The 12,690-nt window shown below is 44.3% G+C and overlaps 1 protein-coding gene across 2 annotated transcripts; it reads right to left on the minus strand.

Annotated features, from left to right (window-relative positions):
- Positions 1 to 82: 82 nt before the first annotated feature.
- LOC130403944 (aggrecan core protein-like) lies at positions 83 to 11,783 on the minus strand. 2 transcript variants are annotated; one of them, XM_056608497.1, is made up of 19 exons: positions 11,609 to 11,783; positions 10,046 to 10,140; positions 9,849 to 9,940; positions 9,192 to 9,483; positions 8,847 to 9,021; positions 8,624 to 8,751; positions 8,189 to 8,482; positions 7,657 to 7,959; positions 7,390 to 7,564; positions 7,160 to 7,287; positions 6,746 to 7,039; positions 6,557 to 6,655; positions 4,533 to 6,419; positions 3,730 to 3,843; positions 2,990 to 3,148; positions 2,820 to 2,902; positions 2,523 to 2,667; positions 2,168 to 2,350; positions 83 to 1,871 (listed from the first exon to the last, which is right to left on the minus strand). In XM_056608497.1, exons 2-19 carry the CDS (start codon positions 10,131 to 10,133, stop codon positions 1,798 to 1,800), a joined length of 4,713 nt encoding a protein of 1,570 aa, XP_056464472.1. In that variant the 5' UTR covers positions 10,134 to 10,140; positions 11,609 to 11,783; the 3' UTR covers positions 83 to 1,797. The 2 variants fall into 2 exon arrangements, with proteins under 2 accessions (XP_056464472.1, XP_056464473.1); XM_056608498.1 differs by lacking the exon at positions 3,730 to 3,843.
- Between the last annotated feature and the right edge of the window lie 907 nt (positions 11,784 to 12,690).

Here is a 12,690-nt window from a genome sequence, read left to right on the forward strand (position 1 = left end):
ACATTTGGGTGGCAACCCGGCTGGAATGAGTGGTTTGACTGATCCCTCTAGTAGACTAATTATCTCATTTATTGGAGTCAAACATGCCTTTGACCAGGACTGCGTCTATACATGATGTGTGTATCTAAAAGATCAAAAATGTCACCTACAAAGTATCACCATCAAATTATTTTTGTTTGACATTCATAGATAATAAACAAACAGGTATATTTAAGTACCCGGTGCAGAACTGCATCACACACCCGTTTGGACTCATGCAATATAACAGGTTCCATTCATCAAAGGAAATTGCGCAAATATATATTTTAAACATTTTATTTAATGTAGACATTCTTCTCACACCAACACCACACCAATTTAAATTTCCCTCTTTGCAACAGAATTTAAATATAGAGTATATTAATAATTAAACTAGAAAACAAAATTAAATAAGTGCCACAGCGCCTAGTTGACAAACAGTACATACACTTTCAGGTATCTTCCAATGATGTTATTAGGTGCTGGTGTTGTTTATCAAAGAGCGCATACAATTAAGTCAGGATTGATTGAAGAGGCTCAGCCTCCCATATAAAGTTAACACACAGTAGACACAATATACAAGCAGATAAGCATTTGTAGGACAAATTTGACACACCGTGTCTTGGAATAGTCTGGATCCACTGAGGTCAGTTTAGAAACATTACATGCAGAGCACAATAATGGAATAACAGCAATTATTATTATTATTATTAAATTATTAAATTACAGTTATTATTATTATTATTATTATACACTCAGGACACGTGCTCTGCACAGTTCTGCGGAAGAAAACGGCAACTTACTGAACACAGAGAAACTATGACAACCTGTTACAATCAATTCTAACTTTTACCGAAAATAGAAATGTAAAAATATTCGTTGTATTTTGTGTGTCAATACAAATAAGGGTGTCAAAGTGTAGTATGGGAATGAGGGCGGTTGGCTCAGTCCAGTGCAGTGCAGGGCAATGGCTAATGGGTGGGTTAAGCACAGACACGATCACTGTGATCAATAAATAAATGGTTTCCGATTAGCGGAGACGTCACCCTACTTTGAGTTTTGAAAACAACCAGATTACAGCAGACACAACAGCAAGTGCCAAATTAGCAATGGCCATTTTATTTCTCTATTCGATGTTAAGATAAGGCCTTTTGGCCGCTTAATATATAAACCGATCAGAAACAAGAAATATTAAATGACAAAATCTTTGATTTTCAGCAGATTACTTTTGTAAATGCTTGTTGTATATATCTGCCATTGAAATCATGGTGCATTGCTTGCTGAAAGAGAATCTTTTAAAATTGAATCATCATTGAATCATCTTTCAAAATACAAACCATTTCCATCATGTCTAATGCTAAAGTGCCATAAGTCAGTTTAAATTCCGAGCAGAGCCAGAAGTCAGGTATGTGGAATATTGACCTCTGAAGGGCTTTGTATGTTTGGCCAGGATATGGACCAGACAGACAGTGAGCTAGTCATTCCCTGTGAACACATTGCTCACAAAAGTTGAAGACGTAGCCTATAGGAATGACTCAGGATGTCGTGACAACTGGAAACTCTTCACTAGAAAAGATCATCATATATCAGGACAAGTTGTATAAATGACAGGGGGCAGATGAGGAATTGACAAATACAATTACCAATAAAATTATAAAATATACTCTTGTTTACTCCATTATCTATTTTTTCCGTCTGGATATTTACATTTTTAGTTAAGGAATTTGGTTTTCGCTAGATGTTAATTTAATACAGCTAATAAATGATTGTATTGCCTTCTTAGAGAAGCTCGTTGATGGATGATTCTTCTCTGGCCCTGGTGGTTCTCCGCTGTAGTGTTGGCTTTCCCTTCACTGTAAAGAAACAATCAAAACAAGAACGATTCGTTAGCACCCAAAACCACCCAATAACAGGTCATTTAGTGAACAATTGCTGTGGATGTGTGTGTGTGTGTGTGTGTGTGTGTGTGTGTGTGTGTGTGTGTGTGTGTGTGTGTGTGTGTGTGTGTGTGTGTGTGTGTGTGTGTGTGTGTGTGTGTGTGTGTGTGTGGGTGTGTGTGGGTGTGTGTGTGTGCAGTTGAGTCTTTGCGTTTGTGTGGGTCTTTGTAGGCATGCATTATGTGTGTGTGGTTGTATGTGCATGGACTCACCGGCAGTACATTGAACCTGCGGTTTCTCCCACTGTCCATCCGGCTTGCAATGTACAACTGGGGTATGTCGCTGTCTGTAGCCTGCGTTGCACTGGTAGCGGACGATGGATTTGACCGGGTAGTACTCCTTCTTATCCCCATACTTGCTGGCGTTCTCCACCTCTGGCGGTGAGCCACATAAGACTGCAGGAACAATCAAAGTTTGTTTAGGCATTTTTTTAAACATATCTTTCTTTCAAATTAAGCCTATTCCTAATCATCTGACACGCTTTCATTTCTTCCCATGAATAAAACGATAAAAGGTTGGTGCATTCTGGCAGCAGTCTCCCACTAAGCTCCATCAGGCCGTGCCTACCTGGGCCTTTCTTGCAGGTGAACGGCAGGTGGTAGTTGCAGGGCACGTCGTTCCACTGGCCCTGCTCGTGCCAGATCATCACCACACAGTCCTCCCCCGAGTTGAAGTAGTTATCTGGCTGGTTGGGCCTCCAGTTCACGTATTGCTGAGAACGGATTGACAATGTCAAGGGTTATTTTGTTCAGTGGTAAACCCATTCATGCCCATGTCCAAGTGTCCGTTATGCTTACATTTCAATAGCAGTCCAATGATTCTTCATTCTATTCTTTGCTATGTTATATCCTAACCTACACTTACCAGTGGGGTGCCATCCGTCCAGCGGAAGTCGTTCTCCACTGTTTTATCATTCAGCCCAATCCACTGGTAGTCCTGTGCGTTTGCTGTGGGAAAACAGTGAATGATTGATGTGTTTCGCTTCTAAACTGTTCCTTTGCACACAATCCGACCCGACCAAGAGTGTTACTCACAGTTGACAAAGTCTTGCTCCTCGGGGGTGATAATGCTGACCAGATGAGAATCAATGTCCCTGCAGTGCTGCTCTGCATCCAACCACGTCTCTCTTGCAAAGAAGTGCAGGTAGCAGTTGCCCTGGAATTTAGTCCAGCCCTCTTCGCACTTTTGTTCATCTGTCAGCAACCACACCCAATTCAATCAATGTTGTCCCTTCATCTGGACACTTCCAATTGCTACTCAGAGTACGTACAAAGAAAAGCTACCAAGTGGTTTACTAACATTTTAGATCCGCACAACCCCAACAATTTAGAACTATTTCTTACCTAATCATTTGTATGATCCTTACTAAATGGTATGTTCTGTGAGGTTAAACCTATATTATACAAAATGGATTGGCACGTACATAAAATGAGTCAATAATGGATAAATAGGGGTTGGATACAGTACATAATCAACATTGACATTTGAACCTTAAAACAATAAATGTCCCATAATAGAATGCAACATTTTACACAATACTTTACCTTGAGTATCATGTGCGGTATTTTGAAGTAAATAGCATACTATGACATTTTGCATTGTAAGAAGGGTTCTATTATGACTTGCTGCAGCGTGTTAATCATGAAATAGCTGTTGAAGCAAAGCCTATAGACTGTAGCTTCTACATAAGCACATCTCATAATGATACTGTCCACTGCTGGCCTCCATGTTGTCTGGTGTTAGTAATTATAAGCTGAAGCAGATCCAACCCTACCAATCTCACAGCGATCCCCTCCATAACTGGGCAGGCATAAGCATTTGTAAGAGTCGGCACTTTCCACACAGGTGGCTCCGTTGGCACAGGGGTTGGAATGGCACACATCTACTTCTGCAAAAAAGGCGTTGGCGTGAGGCATTTGAGGCAAAGCTTGGCATATCGGCAGGTGAGGTGTATGTGTTTTGGCTGTAGCAGCATATCTTAGATTTTGGTCGAATTTGACTGATGTCCCATGATCCAAAAACTCTTATACACTAGGTAACCTCAGGTTATTATCGTCACTCAGTGCATGTCTGTTAAATCCTCCCCCTAAGGGATTGATACAATTGTATGGAGCATTTTGCAGACAGTTTACTTTTGGATCAGCAGTTCAATGCGTCAGAATTCAAATCTGCAAATGTGCTGAGCACACATACGATGCCAGAGATCATATGTAGCACGGGTTGAGCAGGCGGTAAGCAGACTGAGAGCAGACTTACGGGCATAGCGGACCTGTCTGAAGAACCATGTCATCAACAAATGTGACTCATAATTTCCTTACATGTCATGTGTTACGTATCAACAAAAAATCACGTACTGACACATAGGACAACCCACCAACCATGAGATTAAATGCAAACCAATAGATCATGAAGTTGAAATGCAACACAACATATCCCATACAAAATACGGAGGTCAAACAATCAAGACAGAACAGAGAGCAGTATCATTAGTACAGTTATTATATTTCATGTACTTGTATTTACACTGCTAGGGTTAGAAGCTTATAGTGAATAGCCATAGTGAATATTGTGACTCACCATTTACTCCTTCAGTGACGCTCGGTGCCTGAAGGGTGGTGGCCGGGGGTTGGGTGACATTGACAGCCAGTGCGGCTGGTGCAATGTCAGGTCTAATGCTCCCATACAAATCTTCTGCAGTCTCTACCTTGAGCGTGTTCCCCACTTCTGCCTCTGCTGTGCTTTCTGTGAGCTCCCTGTCAGCAGATGTAGTGGGTATAACCAGGGGTTTTCCAGAGGTATCCCCCGATGAGCCACCACTGGTTGTGGGTGAGATGGCGTTCCCACTCCTACTATTCCCACTACCGGAGAAGAAGCTTCTGCCGGTGCTTCCGTCTCCACTATACTCCGCTGACCCTAGTCCGAGCTCAAGGGATTGAGTGGCTGTGGTGGACTGCTCTGTCATCTCATTTCCATCTAAGAATGTTACACTGCCCTCTTCTTCGCTAGTAGACGACTCAGATCCAGAGATTCCAGATCCAGAGATTCCAGATCCAGAGATACCATATCCAGAGATTCCAGATCCAGAGATTCCAGATCCAGAGATACCATATCCAGAGATACCATATCCAGAGATTCCAGAGCCAATCCCTGAGCCTGACCCGGAACCAGAGGGTCCAAATCCAGACAGGTCTCCACTACTCTCTTGTCCAGAACCATATAATAAAACCCCAGAAGCCTCCCCTTCTCCAGAGGATGACTCTGTGAGGAACCCTCTGAACCCTGATCCAACAAAGGTCACACCCGAGAAGAACCCAGAGCCCTCTCCAGAGCCTGAACTACTCAGACCACTTGGCATGCCTGATCCTGAAATGCCTCCAGAACCACTGAACTCAAGCAGACCTCCCCCCAGCTCAAACTCCTTATCGACTGAGGTGGAAACGTCAACCAGTTCACCATCTACCAGTAGGATGCGAACCTCTCTATTGCCTGATTCCTCTCCTGACGATCCGCTGGCACTTCCTGAGGCTGAGAATGCTGATGGGAACCCACTGAACCCAGAAAGCTCTTGGGTTGAGCCAGGATCAGACGTGCCGCAAGATGTTCCACTTCCAGATATGTCTGAGGAGGGAGAGCCACTCTCACCAGAGCTACACCCGGAACCTGCCTGCTCCCTACTGCCACTAAACATCCCAGAGCTGCTGTCAGGAAGGTACGTGAAGATCTCTGTGCTTCCCTTTCCTGCCTCTTGAGGTCCTCCTGAAGCAGAGCCTTCTCCAGACAGAAAACTACCACTACCTGAGAAAATTACTTTGATGACTGAGGCCAATCCACTGCCCTCGGATCCAGAAAGGTTGTCGCCGCTCAATCCAGATCCTCCACTAGGAAGTTCAGCGCTTCCACTGCCAGACTGCTGTCCAGATCCAGACATGTCTCCTGAAGTAATGTGGTCTCCGGATCCAGATAAGACCTTAGAACCAGATAGGTCTCCAGAACCAGACAGGTCTCCAGAACCAGACATGTCTCCAGAACTTGATAATTCACCAGAACCAGGCATGGCACCGGATCCAGACAGTTCTCCAGAACCAGATAGGACCCCAGAACCAGACAAGTCCCCGGAACCAGATAGGACCCAAGAACCAGACATGTCTCCCGGACCAGATAGGACCTCGGAACCAGACGGGTCTCCTGATCCAGTTGGGTCACCAGACCCGGGCATAGCACCAGATCCTGACTGTTCCCCGGAACCAGACGGGTCACCAGAACCAGGCATAACACCAGATCCTGAATCATCCCCGGAACCAGATGTGTCACCAGAGCCGGGCCCTGTCCCAGATCCAGATGCTGATAGGTCTCCAGAGTGATCCCCAGAGGCAATGCTGACACCCAGACCAGACCCATAATCCGCTGAGCCTGATCCAGAACCTGAAGGCTCCACAGGGATGGGCAGGGCAATGGAAGGAGATGCTGTAGAAAGGAGAAGATGCAGGAACCATGTAAGAAAACAGCATGCAGAGCAAATTCAGGTATAAAACAAAGAAGAGAGACGAGACTGGGATGTTTTGGGTGAACTATGTCTTTGCATATGAGAAGACGCAACTTACCAATCCTGAGCAAATCATTTATTGATGTAAGGTTTAACAAAGCTTCTTGGATCTCTGTGATGTTCAATCCAGTTTCATTTGCGATGAGCAAAATATCCACTATAGAAATCATCATACATAACATGCTGTTGTTATCACAATAAATGTGTTATTATCGGAAAACTTTGATGGAGTTGGTTCACTACGTACCCTTGAAACAATAGGCATCATATTTGGCGTAAGGGTCAGGGTATCCAGTCTGGTTGGAGTGAGTATAAACTGTGTGCACTCCTGACTTCCCTGCCCCACATTGCGCCCGGGGGTTGTTGATGGGGTAACGAACACTGCGGTCAAGGAGCCAGCCCGCACGACACTTATCAAAGCCCATTTTCCATGTGGCGTACAGCTCTCCTGTGGAGGCCAGGGTGGCATTCTCCTCCTGACAGCGAGAGAGCGCCTCATCATATGTGAAACCTTCAGCGGAACTGACGTGGAACACCTCACCTTAGATATTTAGAGGAGTAGAGAGAAAGTGTCAGTATGGGTGAAGTAAGCTAAAGAGCTAAGCTAAGAGCTAAGCTAAGAGCTTGGGAACCGAAATTGCTATGCCCCGAAAAGACCCACCTTTGAGCCCATCAACGTAGCAATACACATCATAGCGCTCGTCTGCGGGTCTCAAGCCGTAGGACCTGACCCCGGGCTGCTCCATCAGGTCTCCTGCGCACTTATCACGAGGAGACACAATGGGGTACCTGGATTGGGATGAATAATTGTGGAAGACATTTTTAGTTTGGATGGTGAATGGTTACAGAGCTACACTAGCTAGCTCTGAAGGATTAGCGTGTAATAATTACCTGACTGTCTGATCCAGTAACCAGCCTGCGTCACACTGGTGATATCCAGCCCTGTATTCGGCCTGAAGTTGATCTGCGGTGGCAATGGATGCCCCGATACTCTGGCACGCCAGCTGTGCCTCCACGAATGAAAACGCATAGCGACCAGCGCCTGAACGGTAATGGAACACCAGGCCTAGAAAGGAAGAAACAACCAACTTTATTTAAATCAGTTGATAATGCTATGCTGTCTTAGATTCCAGTTGGAGACATAGTTGAAGTCCTTACCGGTGGACGGCATCACAAAGCCTTTGCCCGGCTCCCTGTTGATGTGAGTCCTGGTCGTGACCTTCTCTATAACCTTGTGGATGTCCTCTTTGACGTCGGGCGGCTGGGTCAGGGACGACTCGGTCGGGCTCTGCGTGTAGTCAAAGGTGGGCGGCTGCTGAGTCACCACCTCACCGACCGCTTCGCTTCCCTTTGTGGCGCCAAACAGAACCAGGGGGGTCATGTTTACCGTGGCAACACTCAGAATGCTGCTGTCCACTTCTGTAAAGGAATCCATGCCTGAGCTCTCGTCGTCTGGGGACTCTGTGGACGTGATAGAGGAGAAAGAGTGACTGTTTGTATCCGCCTTTTCTTTTTCCGGAAGATGGGCAGAGTATTAACGATAGGAGTAAGTCATAAACTGTACTGTCGAGAGAGTGCCTGTTTATATCCGTTTCAACTTTTGCAGGAAGATGGGCAGAGTAATAACGATAGGAGTAAGTGATGAACTAACAGTTCTCCTGTCTTGTGTCTTGTGGCTGAGGGCACCCACCTGTGTAGCAGATGGCGTCGTAGCGGGTCTCCAGAAGGGGGTACCCTGTTTGGTTGGCATGCAGGTAGACAGTGCGTACCCCCAGCAGACCCCCTCCGCATTGCGGCCTCCGGACATTGATGGGGTAACGGACGCTCATGTCGGCCAGCCAGCCGGCGTTACAGACATCCATGCCTCCCTGCCAAGCCAGGTAAAGCTGCCCCGTAGTGGCCAGCTGAGCCCCCTGCTGAGAGCACTGATCCACAGCCTGGGCATGGGTGAACTTAGCCGGAGAACCGCTGTAGAAAACTCTGCCTACATGAGATGAAACGGGAAAATGTGAGAAATGAAAAATGTGAGAAAATGAGTCGATCGCATGCATAGGGGGAAATGAAATAGCAACATGCGTCTATAAGAAATTATGGATTAAGCATATCATAGCAGTTTGTTAAGTACCTGTCATCTTCTCAGCGAAACAGTAGACGTCATAAGTCTCGTTGACTTCTCTCATTCCATAGGTCCTGACCCCAGGAAGGTCATCTTTATCACCATAGCATTTCTCTCGCGGATCATGAATGGGGTACCTTATGATGAAAAGGGTACTAGGGATCGATCTCAAGTGTCCAAGTTGTCAAAACCATTAATTTACACAGATCTTAAATGAAAGTTGCCAACTGACCTGACAGTTTGATCAGAGAGCCAGCCAGCATCACATTGGTGGAATCCATCATCATAAGCAGCCTGTAGCTGTTCTGGGGTAGCAATGACTGCACTATTCTGGATGCAGGCAGCCTTGGCTTTTTCAAAAGTTAAACTGTAGCGAGTAGTTATGGCACGATAGTGGAAAACGATTCCTTTAGAGGAAAAGCAAACGCACGATTATCACCATGGTATCCATAATAGTTTTTTTTTTTTTTACAGTAGATACAGTATGAATTGTACACCATTATGTAGAGCTTAAATGAATGACAAGAAGAACCTCTCACAACATATGCTCTAGTTGTGCTCGGTTCTGGTGTCACACCTTGGACCTGAACGTGTACAGTGTCATGGTGGTCCTCGATGCCTTGCTGAACCTCGCAGCGGTAGATCCCCGTGTCGTTGGAGCGCAGCTCGGACATCTTGATGCTAGCGTCGCTTGGCGTTGAGGGGTAGCCCACCATCTGAACCCTGTCCAGGTAGTTGATGTCGACGCGCACTCTTCCCTCCATCGCTACGAGTACCGTGGTGGTTTTCTCCTTGGTCACACGGCTCCATTTGATGCGATGGGAGAGAGGTGTAACGGTAGGTGCTCCTGGGTCATTGACGGTGAGATCCTACAAGGAGGATAATTAATAGTGTTTGGCTATCATGTTGGTAAATGGTAAATGGATTTTTTGTAACCAGTGGCCACCCAAAGCGCTTTACAATATTGCCTAACATTCACTTCATGCACACATTCACGCACCGGTGGCGGTGTCAGCCATGCAAAGCGACAGACAGCTAGTCAGGAGCAGTTAGGGTGAGGTGTCTTGCTCAGGGACACATCGTCACTCAGCTAGAAGGAGCCGGGATCGTACTAGCAACCTTGTGTGTGGTTACCAGCCAACCCGCTCTACCTCCTGACCTACCGCCGGCTATCATGTTTCACAACTGATTCAGGGTATCTAGCAAATATCCATCCTATATAAGCACAATATACCTGGAAGTAGCATGGTAGAATCAAGGATCCTCCCAATAAAGAGTGCTGGGGACCCTCCAGAGGAATGCTAACACTTAGTACTTCTTCAGGGTCTAGAGGAAGAGAGGCGCTTTTAAACTCCCAATACAAACAGAAAATGAATGTTATCTGAAATGTGATGGTTCTTAATCTCATGATCCAACAATTTGTTTACTTACCCAGAAAAGAGACGTCATCGTACATGTAATCAAATGATGCTGAAATGATGTTTAGACATACTGATAGTATTGCAATCCTCTTCCACATGTTGTGCCTGCAAAATAAAAAGGTAGAAGCAAAAACACATCATCTGAATAAGTTAAAGGTTAAATACTAAAATAATACATCTTCAATTCAGAGATTTAATATTTCCACATTATTATCAAACCAACAACATAATAGATACTTTGCATATTGATTAAAACAATTTTCTATTCTTCACAGTTGACCTTTTATGTGAAGAATACAAATGTCTGTGTGTGCTTGCATTTGTCTTTGGTTTTCAGAGCCTTTTTCCTTATTTACAGACCTATCGGACTGAAAAGCACCTAATGCGTCATGGTGGTCAACAACTTGGTTGGACTTCCTCTAAACGGCACTTTGTCACATGAATGAGGTGCAGTGATTGAAATCGTTAAAGTGTGTGATACAATCCAAATAAAAAAATATTTAAAGGTCACAAGGCTAAGAGATTGCCACGTTTGTAAAGTGATTTAAAACCTGGCACAAAGCGCTATCCTGGCCTACCCTCTGAGAGAGCAAACAAACCGTACAGCCTTTCCGCTTTGGCACTGACAGACATTCTGCATGTCTGCGCAAACTGGGCTGAATGTCCTTATTCAGGTTTTTATTTATTCAACGGCACTGGCTTTTAGATTTAACACTACACTTATGAGGCGAAAATTCCCTCAGAGTACCAGATTGAACAAACTGTGGCTCGCACAACCATTTGAAACAAAACAAACCACCCAAATTCGTCCTTTTTTGATTAGGCCCTGAGCGACACATCGTCAACGGTTGAGTTATGTGCGGGGTCCTGGCGACGCGCTTCACACTGCGCTCATTGATCTCGAGCGCCGGGAGCTATTCCCGTAGAGACCCCGGGGGCCCATAGACCAGATCTGTTCCCTTCTGAGGCAGGTATTATGGTAGCTCTGACGACATTGGGGCCTATGCAAACATTGCAGTATGGAAGCGCAGAAGCCCTTCCCATCATGCCTCAACACTGCTCACATTCAGATGAAATAATTAGAAAGTGCCGAGGCATATGAGGCGGACCGATGCTGCATATGGCCGGCAGGACTCTGATCCACAACAAAGCAGCGCTTTAGGAAAAGTCCTCACAATTTTTCATACATTCTGATTGCTTCATGAGTACATGGGGAGCATTGTTCTTTTGCAGCGAGCATCAACTGAAGAACTTGAATTTGAACTCAAACAAGTAGTTCTGTGTGGATCTCCCAAGCCATGAAAGCAACCCATAGTATAGGAACTCATTTCAGTATAATAACGTATTCTAAGATCAAAACAATTTAATATTATGATAACATATTTTAACATCAAAACAATATAATATAGTGCTTAATGTCAAAGCCATTATCCTAACTTGCTGTTAATCAAGCTTAATGACTAAACAAATCAATAAGTAAATAAAATGAAAAAAGGTGACAATGACTATATGTCCAAGTTATACTTCTTGAATCTGTACAAATGTGATACACAGAAAACAAAATATTTCCTACCTCTTGAGATGTGTTCACACAAATAATTGAGTATAGTTTCTATATTTCAGTTTGGTGAGGTCTTCAGTGAATTAAATCCCAATCGATGCGTGTCCGTTCTCCAGTGCACCTTGGTCACAAGTACAAACTGGAAAGAGGGTTCCTTCAGATGTGGAATGGGCTTAGTTGTCAAAGTTCGATGAAGGGGCGGAGGGTGCAGACACATGGCAAGAAGAGAGACTGTTTCACCTACCCCATAGCACATGGCATGTATGAGGTAACGTGTCCTTTGAGTGTGTGTGTGTGTGTGTGTGTGTGTGTGTGTGTGTGTGTGTGTGTGTGTGTGTGTGTGTGTGTGTGTGTGTGTGTGTGTGTGTGTGTGTGTGTGTGTGTGTGTGTGTGTGTGTGTGTGTGTGTGAGTGTGTGTGTGGGGGGGGTATTTGAAATATAAAAATTATATTCCACATTAAGGAAAACAAAATACTGAGTTTGAAAAAAAAGAATCTTTAAAAGCTGTCACTTTTGGGTTCTTTAGTAGGTTCTATCTTCTTATTTTATTTATTTGAGTTTCTATTATATATTTCTGTGAACAATAGAGAGGCAGTAGAATGTGGTATATTTATTACATTTAACTCACTCTATGTTTGTGGTTCCACTCCATCCAGTGGTTTTGAGACAAAGCAGTTCTTTCATGAGTTCCTTCACAGGGGTACTGTGGACCTCTTAAAGGACAGGAAATACCATGTACTGAAAACTCACAAACATATCAGATCTGTAAAAAAACTAACCTTTATTTAAATCTCCTCATTGTTTGATTGCATTCTAATAAGTAACGTAAGCCTTTTTCAAAGATATGTGTTGGATTGTTGTTAAATGATACCAGGGTGTTACAGGCCTACACTAGGCCAGCTGTTGTAGCTATTTGTTGTAACTATGATGTGTGTGAATAAATTCTCCATGATGTTTTCCTTCTAACAATACTTTCACCTTAGACCCTCTGAGAGGAAGAGGAGTACTTGAGAATATTTCAGAGTTCTCCATTTAACTGAAGTCTAAACATATTCACCTGAACTCCACTGGGCAGTGTATGGATGGTTTTGGAA

The sequence above is a fragment of the Gadus chalcogrammus genome, chromosome 14 (genome assembly GCF_026213295.1).
Source record: "Gadus chalcogrammus isolate NIFS_2021 chromosome 14, NIFS_Gcha_1.0, whole genome shotgun sequence".
In the NCBI taxonomy this organism is placed as follows: Eukaryota; Metazoa; Chordata; class Actinopteri; order Gadiformes; family Gadidae; genus Gadus; species Gadus chalcogrammus.

Excerpts from the sequence above, each read along its gene's own strand:
- LOC130403944 (XM_056608497.1), bottom strand. The coding sequence starts at position 10,133 with ATGTGGAAGAGGATTGCAATACTATCAGTATGTCTAAACATCATTTCA. Across the intron at positions 8,752-8,846 it reads CTCTCTGATCAAACTGTCAG|GTACCCCATTCATGATCCGC; the intron begins GTCAGTTGGCAA and ends TTTCATCATAAG. Across the intron at positions 7,960-8,188 it reads CGACGCCATCTGCTACACAG|AGTCCCCAGACGACGAGAGC; the intron begins GTGGGTGCCCTC and ends TCACGTCCACAG.